This window comes from Corvus kubaryi, unplaced genomic scaffold (genome assembly GCF_017639235.1).
Source record: "Corvus kubaryi isolate FWS band 111438036 unplaced genomic scaffold, C.kubaryi_AGA036_p1.0 split2-37374, whole genome shotgun sequence".
NCBI classification, from domain to species: Eukaryota; Metazoa; Chordata; class Aves; order Passeriformes; family Corvidae; genus Corvus; species Corvus kubaryi.
Genome location: NW_024582082.1, coordinates 976602 through 995487, shown reverse-complemented (window position 1 = coordinate 995487; position 18886 = coordinate 976602). Strand labels below are relative to the sequence as shown.

The window sequence follows — 18886 nt, the reverse complement described above, 5'->3', positions numbered from 1 at the left end:
AATGAAACCTCTGAGAAGTCATATTGCATCTTCCAAACAAACTGCTGAACTCAACTGCTTTTACCAAACGCATGCAAAATTTTCCTCTCAGGATCCTTAGAGGCCCTGGAGTGCCTGCCTTGCAAAACCTGGGGCGGTGAAGAGAGTCACTCCAGAGTGATTTCCATAGGATACCTTTAGACAGCGTGCCTACGTGTATTTATAAGTATATTCATACACATTTAACACATCAGCTTCTCTTTTGGTCTGTTACTGTGCACAGCAAGCAGAAGGAAAAATAACCAAGGTATCCAAAGAGCTGCTGCCCAGCTGGTAAACTCTGAAAAAAACAAAACCCTCCAAGAGGCAGAGACAGGAGCAGTTTTTATCATTGGCTTTCTCCTGCCCCTGAATACACGTGGTTGTCTCTTTGTGGTCATTTCAGATGCCTCAGGAACAGTACGCGCACCGCAGCACCATGCAGACCTCGGAAGGACCCCAGGTATACAAAGTGGGGATTTATGGCTGGAGGAAGAGGTGCCTCTATTTCTTTGTGCTGCTCCTAATGATTTTAATCCTGGTGAACCTTGCTATGACCATCTGGATTCTGAAGGTTATGAACTTCACAATTGTAAGTAGGGGTTACCCTGGAAGGTCTGGGGAAGATGAGGGAGGGTGCTGGTCTTTCTTCTGAGCATGACTTCAGATACGGCTTCAGTAATGGGGTGTTTTGTTGCCATGGACAGTCCTTTTATAGAGAGGAGCAAATGTACCCAATGATCCTCTCTTTCTGCTGGACATTGCCAAGCTGAGGAATCAGCTCAGCATTGCAAATCACATTCCTCTTATCTGCTATATGTGTATATATACATGTATTTATGTAAGCAATATACACCACCCTTTCCCAATTTTCAGTTGTAAAGTGTTTTAAAATTAATGAACGCACTTATTTTGAACTGGAATGGGTTTGAGCCTTTCTTAGACTTTTTCTCCATGACTGGGAAGATAAGAAACTTGATTTGCTTTTTGCTTTGGGAAAATTCATCTTTTTCTGCAACAATGTAGTTCTGGAAGCTTCATGAAATCAAATTTACAGGGTGTCTCCCTGGATGTGGAACTTAGGTGGAGCATGTCCTTATCCTTGTACTGCTGTGCTCGGTGCATGCCAGTCCTGGAGCAGCTCTCCCTTGCTGCACAGACTCCCTGGCCAGGGTTAGCTTTCCACTTCCAGAGCTTGTGAGCCTTTATATATGGCAAATCCTTGTTTGTCAGTAGGTAATTTGGCAAGGCAGAGTGAAAATGAAATTATCAGTCCCCTCTTCCTCAAAAGTCGTCCTTGCCACCTTGTTCAGATGAGGTTATTAATTTTAAGATTGTTTGAGTCTTCAGGAGAAATCAAGCTTGAGGCTTTAATCCTGGTCTTACTTCCTGAGGGAGCTGTAAAGCTATACTTCCCTAGACAACTTTCAAGGACCTTCCCAGCCACCTCTGATATGAGCAGCATGTGTGAAGTCTTTTGGCATTTCTTTCTCTGCTCTGGTCTTGTGCAGTCCTGAACAGCTGTGGCCAGCATTATGTTATTAATGGGCCATGAGAAGTTGAATAAACAATCTCTGGCTTCCTGTACCCAGCAAATAAAATGCTGTGTCAGGGGAACGTGTAGTGCTCATTTTCTCTAACCAGGTTGCTGTCAAGGTGTGCAGAAGATTGCAGTGCATGTGTGCATAGGGAGCAAGCAATTATGAAGCAGTAATCCACAAAAAGCTCCTGCGAGTGGGCAAAGAGTGGCCAAAGTGGACCAATTAATGCTTAACCAGACCAGTTATTTAATCTTGTGAAATTGATGCCATTTTGATACCCATTTCATGCTGATCTATGGTCTTTAGATTAATGGAGTTGAGAAATAGGTGTTTCTGAGGGGATGGAAGAGTTGGGCATATGCTCATCATACAGGCAGTGGTGTGGGGCTCAACCCAAGAACAAAACAAAACAATTTCAAGTTATCCCTTTTCAGGAATGCAACTTTATTTCTTTCTAATAACTTCGGTCCCATGGGTTTTTGCTATTTGGTGGTGGTCAGTCAGCTCTCTACAGATTGCTTGGGAAGTCAGGTGAACATCTCTGCTCTTTTCTCCATCACTGCCCTCTCATGATGCACTGCCTTTTGCAGGCCAGGTGCTGGAGTGCCGTCTCCTAGGGATATGTGCAGAAACTTCCCATTTCCAGCAGCTCTCTCCCCCCACCAATAGGATACAGCCTGGCTTTTGGGGGGATGCACTAATCTTCAATTTCTTGTCTGATTCTGTTTCCTTACTTGCCCTCAGATTACTGGGGATTATTCCAGGATAAAGTATATTTGTGTACGGCTTAGTTAATTCATATCTACTGATGCTAGTGGATGATGAGCAGCATTTGGTGATAAAAACACAGGTGGTGGTGCTGAGTCCTGCAGTGGGAGCAGCTTTATGGTTGTAGGCATGGCCACACTGAATGTTTCTGGCACAGCCAACTGGAAATAAATACAAGAACTGGGCATGTAAAATGTGAGTCTTGCCCCAATATGCACCCATTCATCTCCTGATCTCCTGCTGCTCCTGCAGCCTCGCCAGCTGCTTTGGATCCTGCTCTGCAATCCCTCCTGCGCCATTCCCTGAGGCTGAGAAAACCACTTGGCTAAGTGAGTTTTTAGAGGCAGACTTTTATCTCTAAATAACAAATGTAGGGAAATTATCAAATGAGCAGATGCAAATACGGAAGAATCTTTAATTTGTTCCTGTTCTGATAAGAGGAGTTGAGAAGTCCTTCTGGGGCAGAGGAATGATCTGAGTAGTCAGTAAGCAATAGCTGCTGCCTAACAGGTCTGAGTTACCCCAGTGCTTGCAGAGCAGAAAGGAGAGGAAGGTTTGTCTTTCTGTTCTTCTGGAAAATGTATTTCCAGCATCTTCCAACCCCTGAGCTCTCCTTCCAGAGCCTGAGTCTGTTCAACTCCACAGAACAGTCCTGGCGCTTACCAGAATTTAATGATGCTCATTATGGCCAATAAGTGCTCACAGTATTTTAATGAGCCCAGCAAACCTGCTCAAGAAAACTCAGGGGTGTTTTAAATGCTGATAGTGGGGAGTGGAGAGTGGAGAAGGGGAAGGAGATGAAGCAAGACAGTCTCAGGATAAAAAAGCACCTCCTCCTGCTTGCTGTAGCAGCATCCATCCACTCCACTTCCATGTCCAGCCCTGACCTCCCTTTCTCTGCCCTCTGTATGCCCTGCTGGCTTGTGCTCCAGGAGAGAACTCCTGTGAAATCAAGCCATAAGCTTCCAATCAGTGGCTTTTAACAAGATTCACTAATTTATTCTAGGTTTTGCTTTTATTTGAACGGTCAAGGCTCAAACAAATGTATGTGTGGCTATTGCCTGTTACACAGGGCTGTCAAAGCAGTGTCGCACCTGCGTGGGGACAGCTGGTCACTGTCTGCTCTGTCCTCTGGCACAATCATTCACTTCTCATGTACTGTTTGATACTCAATTTAGTTTAAATGCCTTTATCCAGCACAGGCTGTATGAAAAGCAGGCCTAAAGGGGACCTCCAGTGTCATCTGCCTGTCCCACAGCTGGTTCCCATAGCCAGGTCCATTTGCTCTGTTTGTGTACATCAGGGCTGTGCTGCTCTGGGACTGCAGGAAGCTCCGGGCAGGCTGCTGCCTCTAAACCCTGCCCGGATTTTTAAGCCAAACCACGGAATGAATCTGGACCAAAGCCACCAATTTGGTTGAAACCCAGATGCACCCTGAAGGTGGCCTAACCTAATTGAGGTAGAAACCTCCATCCAGCACTCAACTTTCCCATGATATATAGGTACAGAGTGCTCTGCTTCATTGAGATCTTGGACAAGCCTGGTAGTAGGTCTGTGGTTTGCACATACTCGAGGAAGTGATGTTAATGCCTGTGGGTTGTGTGTGTGACTGAGCCACTCAGTCTGCAGGTCCCACGGAGGTGATGGCTGTATCCTGCTGTCACATCAATGTGGTTGAGGGCTCAGCCTCCAGCTGTGGCAGTCTAAACCTCCAGCTGTGGTGGTCATAATCTCCAGCTGTGGCAGGCTCAACCTCCAGCTGCACAGTCTGGCTGAGGTGGGCACTGCCCATGCACAGATTTGTAGGTCCCAACTTAATTATAAAGCTGGAACGAGAGCTCTTAACAACCTTCCTCTTTCTGGTCCACCTGCACTAGCAGCCAGTGATGCTTTAGCAGCAGCCTAGCCCGTGACTCTGCATATTAGCACATGCATATTTTATGCTGCACGCCCATGATGTGCTGGGGATCTCTATTTCAGCTATTACTAGTGAGCTTAAAACATTTTTTAAAAAGCTTCCTGTTGTATTAGTTTCTGAGTATTACGAGAAAAAGATGTGCTTACATAAACAGAGCAAACCAATATCCTTATTTGAAGCAGTCCAAAGCTAGAAAGCTCTGATAATGGGCAATGACAGTGCATTGACCTCTTTCCACAAGGGTAACACACAATGCCTGGTATTTTAAATGGGTGTTAGGAGTCTGAAGCACCATCCATTAGTACCCCTTTATAGCCTGTTAGGCAGCAGGCAGAGCTTCAAACAGGGGAGATGAGGACTGTGTCCTGTTGTGGCTGCATTTAAATGTCAAACACCCACCTACTTGTCTGCCCATCAAACCATGTAGGACCTTTTGCTTTTCCTTTGCTCTTTCCTGGTGTTTCTATCCACAGCTCCTGTTTGCTTGTTTTGTATGGATTTGTATGGATTGTATTGTTTTGAGACAGGAGCTGTTTGCGTATGGCATCCTGTAGTCCCATATAGTGGCAGGTTCTACTAGACTTTAAACTGTAATAAATGGGAAAATAGTATCTTCCCCCTAATCAGCCTGCAAGGCTTGAAATTCCTGGAGAATTGTCTTCTAAGAATCGTCCAAAGTAAAGGCTTCAGATGAATTTTGTAAAGACAGCATTCTGCAGTTTGGTATTCAGGAGTCCCTTCATGAGCCGAACTTAACGTGTTCCTCCAGCCTGGGAGAGCACCCAAATACCTGGAGGTATTTGCAGATGTGTAGCTGTGGTGCTTAGAGACAGGGTTTAGGGCGGACTTGGCAGTGCTGGGTTAGTTGTTGGACTCAGTGATCTTAGAGGTCATTTCTGACCTAAATAATTCTGTGACTCCGTGTGCTGCTTCCGGGCCTGAGCAGGCTGCTTGTGCCATCTGTGTGTGCACCTCCGAGGGAATGCAGTGTGGGAAGGGGCAGGCAGTGACCCCCGTCCACCTTCCTTGGGGTACAGAGAGGGGCATCTTCCCCTCCTGGCCCAGTCAGGCTCAGGCTGGGGGTCCCTGACCACAGCACGTGCCACCTCTGGGTTCTCCTTCTATAACCACATGGGGTTTGCACCCTTTAGCATGAAGTTCAGCCATATTTTATTACTGTAATTGAACAGGAACAAATTCTTTCAATTGTTCAGATTTTTCCCCTATTTTTTGCCTCAGGCTGCTTATAGCTGAAGGGGTCTGGTTTAGCATCGTTGAATGAAATGTTGGCAATTTAGAGAGACAAAACGCTGCTGTAGATGGCACAAATGCTAAATATCATTATTATCTTGCTTTCTTTATTAAAAGTTGCTAGGAAAAATGAGCTTTTAAAATTTGGTTATGAACAGTTATTTCCAATACAATTACTCCCTCTTGTGTGTAAACTACCTGCCACATTTCAATTACAGGAAACCAGTGGGGTAATAACACAGCAGTAAAGATGGATTGGTGTTAGGAAAGCTCGTTGCCCTAGCAAGCAGGATTCTTCTATTAATGATTTAAAGGAAGAGACTTTGTTCTAATTTCTTTTTTTTTTTTCAAATCAGAGATTGGCTCAGAAGAAAACCGTGCTCTTTATATTCCCTTTTCATGATTTCTCTGGGGTCTCTTTAGGTGCAATGGTAAGGCCAGCATGGGAGGGAACTCTGATCAGCGTTTCAGCTTCTGCTTTGTGGTGCAGTTGTAATCACTCAGCTAAAATTGGCTGGAGCTAGAATTAATATTACTATATCCTTATTAAGGAAAGAGTGAAGTTCTCTTTCTCTCCCTCGACCTCTTGCACACACATGCATTACAAAATTGTGCATTTTCCCATCCTAATTCATGTTGCTCTTTCTACAGAACAAGTAATTGTTCTGAGACTGCCTGCATGACCCAAGAGCTTTGTGTATTTCCCTTCTTTCCTCATTCACATGGACTGCATCTTCTGATATAAAGATGTTAATCTCGTAGTGGCCTGACAACACCAGCAGCGCTGTGAGTGATTGTACTATTAAGTGAAGAAGTTCCTATGGGTGAAATCCTTCCTGGCTGGAATTTAGCAGGAATCTTGGCACTGACATCGGTGGATCAAGCTCTCCACCATAATGCTTTTTACTTGCAGTTTTCTTTACAGTAATTTCTAATTGCTTTCTTCTAGGTTGAGGATAAAATGTGCTATGCTTTTCTTTTACTCTTTTTAGAGATCCGAATTTCATTCCTGGAGGATTTCTGTTTCTGCATGAAAAGCAACTGGGATTACTTATCTTCTTAAAAAATATATATGTACTTTTTTGCCTTCACTCATTTGGAGTTTAGAATAATATAGTAACTTTTAATGGGATACTGTGTGAAGCTATTGAAAGTTTGACCCCTTCATTGCTGCATTCTCCAGGGCATCAAGGATTTGGTACTGGTGGCTTGTTGAGTTGAAGTGCATCAGTTTCTTCTAGTGTTACACCTTTGAAACATCAGTCTTTCATAATATTTCATTTTTATTATCCTAATAACCACATTTTCTCAGCCAGCACAAGCACATAAGGCTTTCTTCATTCTTGTTACTGAAAAGTGACAAAAGGTCCCCATGTTTTTACCTCTCTGTCTCTACTCTCTGCTGAACCATTGAGTTTTTCAGAGGGCTGCCATGGCATTGGATATGCTGACAGTAATGCCGTGGGAGCAACAGGAGCAGTGAAATAGTAAGTCCTCTACTTGTGCCACTAACCCAAGCTGCAAATGCTGCACTGCAATCACTTAGGTAATTCTTTGGGTTTTCTCTTTGCTCAAGGCAGTCTGTGGTGTACAGAGTGTTGTGATAGCAGATGGCCCTTTCCCCTCAAATATTTTGGGTTGGGTTTCACGAGGAACTGAGGTTTATGTGACTGTGTTTCCATCTTGATGGACAGGCTTCCAGCTCTCACTTCTCAGGTGTTACTCAAGCCATTTGAACAGAACTACGCATCCAGGAGAAACGAGTATCTCAAACATATTTAGTTACTGCATTTTTCAGAAGCAGAACAAAGAAGTCTTGTTTATTGGTATCTCTACTGCGAAAGAAGCTGCTGCATAAATTCTGTACTTACTACTCACCAGGAGTGAAGGATGTTATAAATGTCCCCATAGCAGAGAAACTTTTTTATTGGTGCTGTTTTCCTACTGGACACCAGAGAATTTAGCCCTGACATCCAAATACTCCAGGACACATCCCTTGGTAATTTGTAGTTCTGATTTGGAGGAAACTCAGCAATACCCATGTCCTCATACCTGCAGTTCAGTGCATGTGTGCAGGCAAACCATCATCTGCCACACTTGCTGTATGGGCCAAACTTCCTAGCTAGCAAGCAAGCAAGCTGAGACTCAGTAACTGGTCGTCTGTATATCCACAGCAGGAAAATACCTGATTGCGTTAAAAATACATTGTGTCTTTGTTTGATGTCTCCAAGAACAGAGGGATACAAAAACGCTTCATTTCCAGGCATTTCTGCCTGTGAGCACAGAGGGCTCTGTCTGCTGGTGCCCCAGGTCCCTGCTGCGATGGGGGGAGCACGATGGGATGCGTTAAGAGCCCAGGAGGAGCTGCTCAGTGTGAGATGGAGCAGCAAGGAGGGCAGGCATGGGCTGTGCAGGGGGCGAGTCATAAACTCTCGATCCCAGATCCTCTCTCCTGCCACCTCCCTCCAGAGCAGATTGTTCTCAGCTGCTCTTTCATCTGAAGAAATAAGATATTTCATATTAGCATTCATCTCAGTTCCAACAAAAGATCTTCAGACTAGCAGTTCTGAAGCAGAGAGAGATTTGTCTCTTAGAGAACATGTAAAAGGTATTATTATAAATGTGCGAAAGAACAAAAACAAGCTTGCTGCTGAAACGCCGATAATCAGTTAGTCCTCTGAATAGCTTACAATCTGATCCTTCCCCATATTCTCACAGTGCAGGAGGAGAAATGATTTAATTTGGGAATCCACACAGAAATGACGTGCCATGCTGAGCCATAGAGTCAGTTTTCTACTGCGGCCTCTCTTGTTCCTTGAGTTCTTTTTTTTCTTTCTAAGCTTCCCAACATCCCTCCTGAACTCTCTGCACAGCAGAGAGCAATGACCTTCGAGGCTTTCAAAACCCAGCAGCCACTGCTAAAACAAAAGTACAGTTCCTCTGAAGCACCTGTTCTGCATGGCTGCCTTCAGGCTGAGGTGCTGCTTGGAGCAGCCTCCATGCCTTCTTCCACTCATCCTGGAACTGCAAAGCCATCAGCTTTTCAGAAAGTGTTTCTTGGCATTCTGAGCCCCCGCTGTTGGAGCATAATCCATGGAAAGGGAAGGGAGGTGGCTTTCTCTCAGAACTGTGAATGGCTGAGGAAAGTGGGAAGTGCTGAGGAGCAGAAACCTTCCTGTGCTTTGGGTCCTGCCTGTTTGCTGGGATGAGCTCGTGTTTGGCTAAAGAAAAAGGGAAGTGCCCTGTTCTCCCCACAGCTGTGCATTTACTTTAGTTACCTTCTGCAAGTGTCAGATGCTGTGATGACTGAGGAGTTCAAGGCCAGAACTACAGCCCAGTGCCAGGCAGAGTCTGTCTTTCCCCTCCTGCAGGGGCAAATATTCTCTCTGTATTAGCTCTCCTCCACTCTCATGCCTCATTTGATAGATGTATTTATAAAATACATGCTGCCATTTCCTGTGCCTGTTCTTCTGGAGCTCTGCCGTGGAGATGAGCTTGAATATATCATTCAAATTCATCATAGCTTGAGTTTTAGTTCTGGCCATTTCCACTTCAATTGCATCCTCCCCATTACCTGTCCTGCCTCCGCTGCCATGGCCAACAGCAGGATGGACTGAGGTAATTATTTTCTATTTAGGCCTGTTTCTGAGGGACTACATTCCAGTGCACTTGCATGAAGGACAGCCTGTTAGCACTGAAATAATGTGGTTGCAGACAGACTTAGAGAAGAGGAATAGATTCACACAGGTAATTCAGCCTTAACCTCTTGAGTTCTCATTACTTTGCATCCACCCAGTGCTACTGCCCACTTCTTTCCTTTTTAAATGAGATCCAGTAACTAACAGAGAAATTATGGCAATTTACTATATGAAATTTGTGATTATTTGCATTTAATTAAAGGCTTCTCTTGGGAAAATGAAGGGCAGCTTAACCTCAGAGAAGCCTCTACATCTCCAGTAATTGCTTCTAATTGAAGTGTTTCGAGTTTCCATCCCACCACAAGAAAAGAAAAAAAAGCCCCAAACCTGAAGAGTTCACTCCCACACACAGGGTCCCTGAAAATTATTTTATCCTTGTGCAATTAAGGTGACAGAGGGTCCTTACAAATGATTCTTCAGTGTGGGTTAACCAGCTCAAATTAAAGTTTCATTACTGCAAAGGCTGGTTTGTGGTGTGCTTCTGAGAAGTGCAAGGGCACAGCCCGTGTTCCTGAGCTGCTGTGCTGACAGACACAGATGCAGGGCTGCAGGTGCACCTCTCTTGCCTAAGTGCTCCTGATGGTTTCTGGTTTTGTACAGGATTTTTGACTTCCAGTGGTATTTTACTTATTACTGTCTGCACCTTTTTGGCTCAGTGTGTCCTGTGAAACACAGGAGAGGGGTTTTCTCAGCTGGAGGTGTGCAGAGCTGAGCAGCAGGAGAGCTTTGGGGCTGGGAACATCTTAGACATTGCCCTGCATCTCCACCTGTGTGTGTCTTAGTTTTCAATGCTGCAAAAAGCGTATGCTTCTCATGCCAGCACCTTTCCCTGGTCATCCTGGCACATGGGGTGTGTCCCTAGAGCAGGGGTGGCATTTTATAAACCACCAACTCTGGCACAGGCGTTTGGAACCAGCCCTGCTCTGCCCAGGGCCCGCAGTGCCCGGCCAGTGCCCAGGTCCGTGGTGCTGGGGGGCTCTGGAGTGCCCGAGGGTCCCATGTCTGGGGAGAGGAGCCTGTCACCTCGTGATAAAGCCAGCACCTCCAGCTCAAGCAGCGCTTCAATTACACAAATTCTGCCTAATTACAACTATCAGCATTTCCATGCAGCTTCTGGCAAGTGATGTTTCTGCTTGCACCCTTTGGCTCTGTTAAATCCCTCCTTGTATTGTGGATCTGCAAACAGGCATGACATAAATAAAAGTGTGTATGTTGTAGCAGCAGACATGGCCATTTTCTGCTGTTTATTCTTTCCAACTGAAGATAGCAAAGTTGAGAAACACGAGAGTGTTCTGCTTTCCTGTGTTCTCACCTTGTTCATTAACGCCTGGTATCACACAAGTCAGCAGGAATGTGCATCTGATTTCTGCTCTTTATTATCCCTAAGGCTCTCTTTAATGTACACGGAAACACATAAAATCTCTAGATGGACTGAAATCTTTCAGGGTAACCTCTGAGATGGCTACAGGTGAATTGTCAGAAATGGTAACATCGTTGTTTGTCATATTTTTTGAAGTTGCAGCTGCAGGTAGACACATGAAAACATTTGTGACCTGCCTCTGTTAACTTCTTAGCAAGAAAACATGCTTGGAAAAGTGCACCTCTTCATTTTAAGAATTAAAAAAAATGTTTTAATTCTTTATGCAGAGTCCTGAAGTACTTGTATTTCGTGTAGGTGCAAGTCATATAGATGTGTGTAGGTGCTGATTTTGATTCAGATTATTTAATAGGGTGGTATTGTTTCCGACAACAAATACTAATCTTTCAAAACAAGACATTAGAGAATTTTGTTCTAGGAAACGAGGAAATCAAATGCCTTTTACAGTCTTTAGTTCCTCTCTATAGTAGAAAGGGAATTCCTGCTAATTACATTATTGTGCACACAAACCACTTCCAAATGAAGCACTTATTTACAGGGAGATATCATCAACAGAGACTGATGGAAGGCTTGCAGCAAAGCCTTGAACCTGTTGAAGGGAGGAAATTCAGTCTGAGCAGCTGATGGCTGAGCTGTGAAAATATCTGGTGGATTTACAGAGAACTGCTTTGTCCTGAAGGGAGAACAATTCAGTTCACCAGCAGGTATAGACTGAAAGGCAAATTTCATCTTTATTTGAAGTTTCCTATTGACCAAAGATATTTGTCTTTGTTAGTATCATAAAGGAGTCAGCCTTGTACGTTGCCCAAGAAGCAGGCTGGATGTTAGAAAGCTGATGTGTGTAATTCCTTTCTTCTTCCCAGTGGAGCTACATTTACTGCCATTACACCTTTCTTCTATTAGGAAGCTTTTGTGCAGAACAGTTTGCCTTGTCAGTCCTTTTTATACTGAGCAGAGATTGAAGAGCTTTTACATATTCAGGGCTAAAATAACAATTCTCTGTATAGGGAGGCTGAGGCCAATAAAGACCCTGATGTTCTTGCCATGTCAGGAGCCCTGTGAGGCAGCAGGAGCTGGGGCATCCTTGGCTCCTTTCCCCCAGAAGCACCACTGTGGTCACTTCCCAGCCTCCCAGCTTCTAGCCAGGGCAGCTCATAACAAATTTGCACTCACCAACACGGTATTGAGATATTTCCCTACAGGAGCAATCTGCACAAGGGAATGCCTTCCCTCTTGAGGGCAAAAATCTGTGCTCTCTAGGTGGGGTCAGAATCCGGGGTGGGAAGGTAGTTTATTCCAGTTTTGCCTGTAAATTATGCTAAACAGACATGGAGTGGCCAGTCAGTTGTTTCATGTCTCGGTTCTCCTCTTATGTGGATGTAAATGGGTGGCATCAAGTTGGGGTTACACAGTTATAAGTGAGAGAAGAACAGAAGGCAGCTGCAAAGGACAGGGATTTAAACTTTGAAATATGGACAGTATCTGGGCAATTGCAAAGAAGAGTCAGACCTGATTTGGAGGTTTTTTGGAATTTTTTTTTCCCTCTCATAGTCAACAAAAGAGACTACTGCTTTGGGTTGGTAGTAATCTGCAGGGTGACATGTTAAATGGATTTCACTCACCTACTGAATTTGTCAGTTTAAAACAAATGCATAGATGCTGTGAGGATTTGTGCTGTACAGAACACATACAGTGACCCAAGAGAGCTGTACAGGCAGAAAGAGCTGGAAAAAAAATACACATCCATGCTCTGAAGTCTTGCAGAAGCAGGCTTCCAGCTTTGGAAACATGGCGTAGGAACCTGGAAATGGTGGACAATTGCACCCCTGTAAATGAGAGTAAACTAATCAGTTGTGCTCATTGCTCTCTTTCCTTTTCCTCACTGCATGTTTTCCTGTTCTTGAAATTCATCCATCCAGTAAGAAATGTGAAGTTAAATGGCTGAACTCTCTGCTCAGTCACAGTTCTCCCTGGTGCTCCTGTTGGAGGTGCTGGCTGAAATGCTCACTGAGAGCAAGTGTGGAGAGATGATGAGATCCATGGTGGGGAAATGACCACTATCCATCCAAAATGTTTTCAGCAGCAGCACTGGGAAGGGAATACACTGGTGCAATCTGTAGCTCTTGTTTTTGTTTGAAAGGTCTCTAATGAGCCATGTGTGCACTGCATTTCACCCTGGGAAATCCCACTGAAATCTGGCACTCGCGTTTCATTTCTTGCGCTGCTATATTTAGGGCAGAAAGCAGATCTCCCAGCGTGGCTCCTTCTGGCTTGTAGAAACCCTGCAAAGTGTCTTAGTAATATACACTAATTGCTTACCAAAGCTGCCAGCTCCCTGTGAAAATCCTTTAAAGAGATGGGAAGTGGAAGCAGAGCAGTTGCCTGCACTTTCTGCAGGCACGTGGCAGCAGCCAGTTGTCGTGTCTGTGCCATGGGGATGAGGGACAGATGACCTCAAGGGATGTGATGTGATCTTCATTTCAATCACTGCTTTTCTGCCCCTCCTTTTTTATCCTATGGATGTGGAGTCCAATCAGAGGTGTCTTTGTTGAGTTTTAATGAGTGAATTAGATATTTTTTTAAACTTGCAGTCAGTGGTAGTCACAGAGTGTGCATATTCCCTTTCTCTGATGTACTTATTTTTAATAAGTTCCCATCTTTCTTGACCTTAGTTCCACTAAAAGTCATTCACAGCCATGCCAAGTCAGGCATTCAACATCATCTTGTTATAATCAAAGGAATGAACCTCTCTGTTCAATACAATCTTTTTCCTGTGCTGACGCCTGCCAGCCCAGCTGTACCCAGATTTCTGCAGCTGAAGTGACAGGGTGCTCCAGACCTTCTGTTAAAGAAATGTGGTGCCATTTTTTAATTGTGGGTAAGAGAGAGAAGCAATACATGCCAGTATTAGGAGTGTCAGGTGAGAATATGGTAGTTTTATATTCTGGAATTTGGAGAAGTATTTCAGGTGTGGATACAATATTGCTGCTAGCAAGAATTTTCCTTGCTTCTTTCCAGTCCCGTGGGATACTTTTCTCTCTCATGGAAGATATTAGCAGAGTTCTATGAACTATGAGCACCTGCAACCTTGCAGACCTTTGTTTATGGTATAGTAGAAAAATATTTTGACAATGGGTATTTTAGGATTTTAGTCAATCACCCCAAGGGGTGGCTGATCCTTTGACCAACTAGACTATGAAGAAAAATGTCTATAGAAGAGTTTGTAAAATAACTAAATAAATCAATCTTGCTGCACAATTCCTGCCTGCTAGATTTCTCTTCTCCTCCCTACTACTGCAGGATACCGTGATATTCCAGGTATTTCATATCTTTTCCATACTTGTCTATGTAGGAAAAAAAATCTTTAAAACTTAAGAGTAATGGAGTGACTACAGTTTGGTAGAAATGACATTCAAAATCTACTAAATTAAGCAGAGAACATGTCCATCCCAGCAGCTTTCTGTTATCTTTCACAGTTCTTTGATAGGGATGTAATTTTCTGTAATCACTCAGAAAGATGGTTGGATATTTTTTCTATTAAATTCTGAAGGACTTAAACCTTTTCTGGCTTACCTTTGCTATTTTTCATGTTTATATACAACAGTATAATGCATCAGCATTTTTATACGTTTCCCATATAAAAATGAGCCATGTTTATGGAGGCTGTCAGACCTTCTATTCCACAGAATAACTGGAGCATCGCTGTGAGTTGACACCAGCCTAAAAATCACATATGGTTGCTGAAATGTCTTATTTTATGGCCCTGATGCTGTTTAATAGCTAAGCTGTGCCCTTTTCTTAATTTACTGTCGCTATCCAGGAGTGCATTGGTGTTGGGGGATGCTCTGCAGAGGTTCCAGGGTAGCTCTGCTGCTTTTGTGGGTGCCCTGATCAGCAGAGCTGCCTGTTGGGTGAGGAACTGCCCAAGCTGTGATAATTAACTGGTGAGGTAAACCACTCTACACTGCTTTAACCTTCTTCCAGCAGGTTTCTCCTACCAGGCACTGGAATGTAAAATGATTACTTTTTTTCCTCCCTTTCCTCTGTATTTAGCCTCAGGAGGTTTTGGATAGGTTTTGGCTATTACAGATACAGTAAATGCCTAGCTGGAAGCTATCTGGTATTCATAACCTTAAGGTATTTAGGAAATCATAAAAGCTGAGTGGATTTTTTTCTTTTTCTTTTTTTTTTTTTTAAGAGAATAGCTCCAAGAGCTGAAGGCACTGCCTGCCTTTCAGGTAAATTCCATTCAGGATGATAAATTATGGCTCAACTGAACCAAAATGTTCCTAATGGCCCTAGTCAAAAGGCCTATTACAGGATGTCTAACTCACTTAAATTCCTTTTGGCTTTAAATTGTTAATGATTAAGTGTTTAGGGCTAAAGTGATATACACTTAAAGGGCACTTTGCTTTTAGGTTAGCAAAACTGAGCACCTCAAGTGAGGGACACAAATTCGAGTGACCTTCAGGCAGAGGAATCAGGATGTTGTCTCGACAGGTGGGTAATTTTGTGGGAATATTTGCAGGACACCAGGCAGGTTAGTGGAGAATGAAGCAGAGGAAAATTCTGGAGCAGAGTGGAACAGCAGCTTTGGCCTGCCCTGGTGGTTTTTAAATCGCACTTTGGATATTGCAGAGAGAAAGTTTATTTGTCTTTTGTTACGACATTTGGAGAAGTAAACATTTGGTGATCTCAAGGGTGTTTTCCCAAAGGAACAGCTGATAAGTTGTAAGGCACCAGTCCTGTGCTGGCTTGTGCAGTTCCTTGAGTTTAAGTGTGGTTTTTCAGCAATGAAGGTGCCAAATCTGTCTAGTAATCAGAGAGGTTTGGACTCCTGTCCAGTCCTGTGCTGCTGACCAGTGAGCAATGCCATGTGTTTATCTGAAAGGATGTGCAATTATGTTTTAGAAATCCCTTCAGCATTGTCAGCTGTAGGAACTTCTCAATTTCTTAGATTTTTAATGTCTCCTGAGGGGGATCACAGAAAATTCCAAGTCACTTCACACCAGGCACTTATGGGACCTGGGTACTCACAGCAGCCTTGCTCACATGGATGTTAATGTTCAGTTTGGCTTTTTTAAACTCATGGATGAGTTTATTGGAATTGAGTTTTGCCTTCTAATCCTTTTCCATGAGTGTTATCAGCACACAGATTCAGCAGTTGCACGCACTGCCTTCTGCTCAGGCAAAATCAGAGGTGGCCTGAAGATCCCTGGATCAGACTCACACTCACCTTCCTTTATCCAGGGCTTTGGTTCAGGGCCAGCAAGCAGCACATGCAGGAAAGAATGCCAAGCAGAAATACCAGGACTGGCCCCATAATAAAACATATGCCCATGCACAGTTTGCTTGCAGAAAAAGCTGAAAGCATGTTTTCCAGAATATCCACATTGCTCCTTGGGCTGCACAGTCAGCTTGCAGGCATCTAGGACCATAACACTGCCATCTTCTGTCATTTTTATTGCAGAATAAAAGACGTATTCTTTATAAATTTCAAAATACCCATTTTCCTTTAGTTTTTCCCCTCTTGGTGATGCAGCTCCCCACTGGGGGTTTTAAGCAAACATTGTTCCCAGCTTGTTTGGGATGCTGTTGATGGGAATTCCTGGCCCAGTGCATTGCAGACGTCTGGCTCCTCCAGAATGTTTCTATTCCCCGCTGTGTTGCTTCCCCTTTGATATCTGATGATTCAGCAGGTCTTTAATTGCTGTTCCTCCTAGCAGGGAGTTCTCTTGCTCAATACATTAAATATTTGATTGCCCTGCGTCTCCAGACAGAGCAGGGCACACGGGGGATTTAGAGCTCTCAAAGCAAAGCCTGTTGCCCTTCCAGACAGTGAGTCTGGGAGCTCAGCCCGAGGCCATGCCTGGGAAGCCTTGCCTGGAGCCCAGGGGGAACGCAGGGATCCGAGCAGGCCAGGTGGTTTGGGATGCTGGGAGGCATTTTGGGATGGCAGCAGCTGTGCTCGGTAGGACTTGCTGCATGAGAGTCCGCATATCACCAGGGAGGCCCCCTGCATGGCCAGGAGGCAGGCGTGTCCTGCAGCTCCCAGAACTCCTTTTTTGCTCTTTTTTTAAAGAAGCAATGCAGAGATAACCACTGGGGTACTCCTGTGCTTGGGGGATTGTGGTGTGCCTTCAGGAGCTCAGTAGGATGGGCTATTATAGCAGTACAATTATCTTCTGGTAACTTTCTTGAATATTATGCATGTATTTCATACTCAGTGATCCGAAATAAGGACACTTTTAGTCATGTTTTCCAAGTGTTTCAGATGGATGCACTGTGTAGGGACAATCTGTGTCTTACAGAAGGAAGCCTGGCTTCCAGGTGGGGCTGCTCCCTGGGTAGAGTTGGGTTTCCAGCCTTGCAGGTGGCTCCTTGAGAGGGGAAGTCCAGTCCAGCATTCACAAACATGCAGCACGTGCTCAGAAAGCTGGGATTTGCTGATGCCTCCCTGCTCTGGGGAGGAATGCACACGATGCTGTGTGGGAGTGTGCAGACTCACACTGTGGGGAAGCAGGAACAGTCCTGAGGATTGTCAGCAGTGTAGGCTTGAGGCAGAAGCTGCAGTGCAGTCTGTGGAGGAGAATATCCCAAATGTACCTCTCTGCATCTGCTTTTGGGCTTCCTTTTGCTCTGAAGTCTCGCTGCCTCCGTGTTTCTAGTGGAGCGTGGAGTTGTGTTGGGAGTAGAACATAAAGGAATGCTGAGAAATACAGACAGCAGCATGCACTTCACACACATATTCCATCCCTTCATCCCTGGTGGATGGCACTGCAGAGAAGAAAGACTTTGGCGGGAATAATGGGGGAAGGAAGAACCCTACAACCTCACTTTGTTAATACTATTAGCCTGGTCCTAATGTAAGAGAGGCTGCTGCAATGCACATGCTCAGGCAATGGCTTGAAAAAAAATCGCACAAGTTTTCCTCCCACTGAGTCAAAGAGAAGCAATCTCACTCCCACTGAAATGAAATAAATGTAGCTGCTATTAGAGCAGAGCAGTGAGCACCAGAACTATCATTTTGTAGAGCAGACCTTTTAAATGGACTTCAGATTAAGAAAAATAGGTGCGGAATAAAATTCTGTCCTGAAGCAAAGTTGGCAGTACTGCAGCAGTGAGACAGAGGAGCCCTATGAATACATAAGTGGTGTTTTCCCACATTATTCAAAGTGCCCACTTGCTGAGCAAGTGGAGCAGAAAGTTCTCGGCAGATGAGGAATGGGGAGAGAGCAGTCCATCCACACGGAGCCTTGACTTCTGCCAGCCCATTAATATCAGGGATGTCTGTGACCTTCCAGTCAAGCAGGGGAGAATAACTCATCAGCAGTCAGGTTCAATCCAGCCAAAGTTTCCAAGATTGAATGCTTACTTGCAGACTAGATCTGATCGCCAATTTTATGATGAACCCTTCCTGTCCTTAAAATTTTCAGTGTTCAGGCTGCTGCAGGTTTCGAGCTCCCCGGCATAAGCTATGGTGCTGTATGCAAGGAGAGAGCTTGAGAGGCTTCCTTTCCTCTGAGCAATGCAGAAAATTCCCTCTATGATGCCTGATGAGAACCATTCTGTGTCTCAGAATATATATATATACATATATATATACTGTATATATATACTGTATATATATACACAGTATCTGGATTTTGTATCTCACCTGGTGCCCTCAAGGCGAGACAGTTGCCCTTGTGTCCCTTCAGCCACATCCAGCTCTCCAGGAACTCAATCCCGTGGTTCTGCCAGGACTGAATGACCTTCAGGGATGAGATTGGCCATTGTGGCCCTGTGGCGAGGCTTTATTTTTGAAGGATGCCACTTAGAGATTTGACCATTATCTTCCTTAATGGAAACCAGTTGATGGTCCAGTCCTGTCTAAGGTAATAGAGCACACAAGGAAAGCTTGGTGACTGCCAACTTTCAGCATAAGCTGAAGGCTTTTGCAGCAGCAATACACACTGTGTTCTAGATTGGAAAATCAGGGAGTTGGCCACTGTACACAAACATCTCAGCTCTCGGGAGTGGATTTGTAATGGAGGTGGGCTGAGTCACCTACTCAGTGCCCATGTCGGGGAAGATTTCCATAGAGCCAGTTTACCTGTCTCCTGTTGATAAAAATAATTGGAATTATTGGACCTTCAAAGCCGTGGAGAAAGTAATGGATGACCAGCTGCACTTCAAATGAAAAAGTAATCTGTGGAATAATTGCTGCCAGTCAGCCCGAGCCCAGCTGTGAAATATTAATGGGTTGCTTGATCAGTCTATACAGAGCTCTCAATCATCCTCCTAGAGAGCAGCACAAACGCAGCAAACAGCT

At 44.4% G+C, this 18886-nt stretch overlaps 1 protein-coding gene across 5 annotated transcripts in view; it reads left to right on the top strand.

Annotated features, from left to right (window-relative positions):
- Nucleotides 1–18886, top strand: part of LOC121658118 (delta-sarcoglycan) — a 256422-nt gene that overhangs the window by 135761 nt on the left and 101775 nt on the right. For 3 of the 5 annotated variants that reach the window (XM_042014606.1, XM_042014609.1, XM_042014608.1), the window contains one exon: nt 425–610. In XM_042014606.1, coding sequence (XP_041870540.1) covers nt 425–610 — 186 coding nt within the window. The remainder of the gene's footprint in view (nt 1–424; nt 611–18886) is intronic. The other 2 variants (XM_042014610.1, XM_042014611.1) reach the window with 1 other exon arrangement.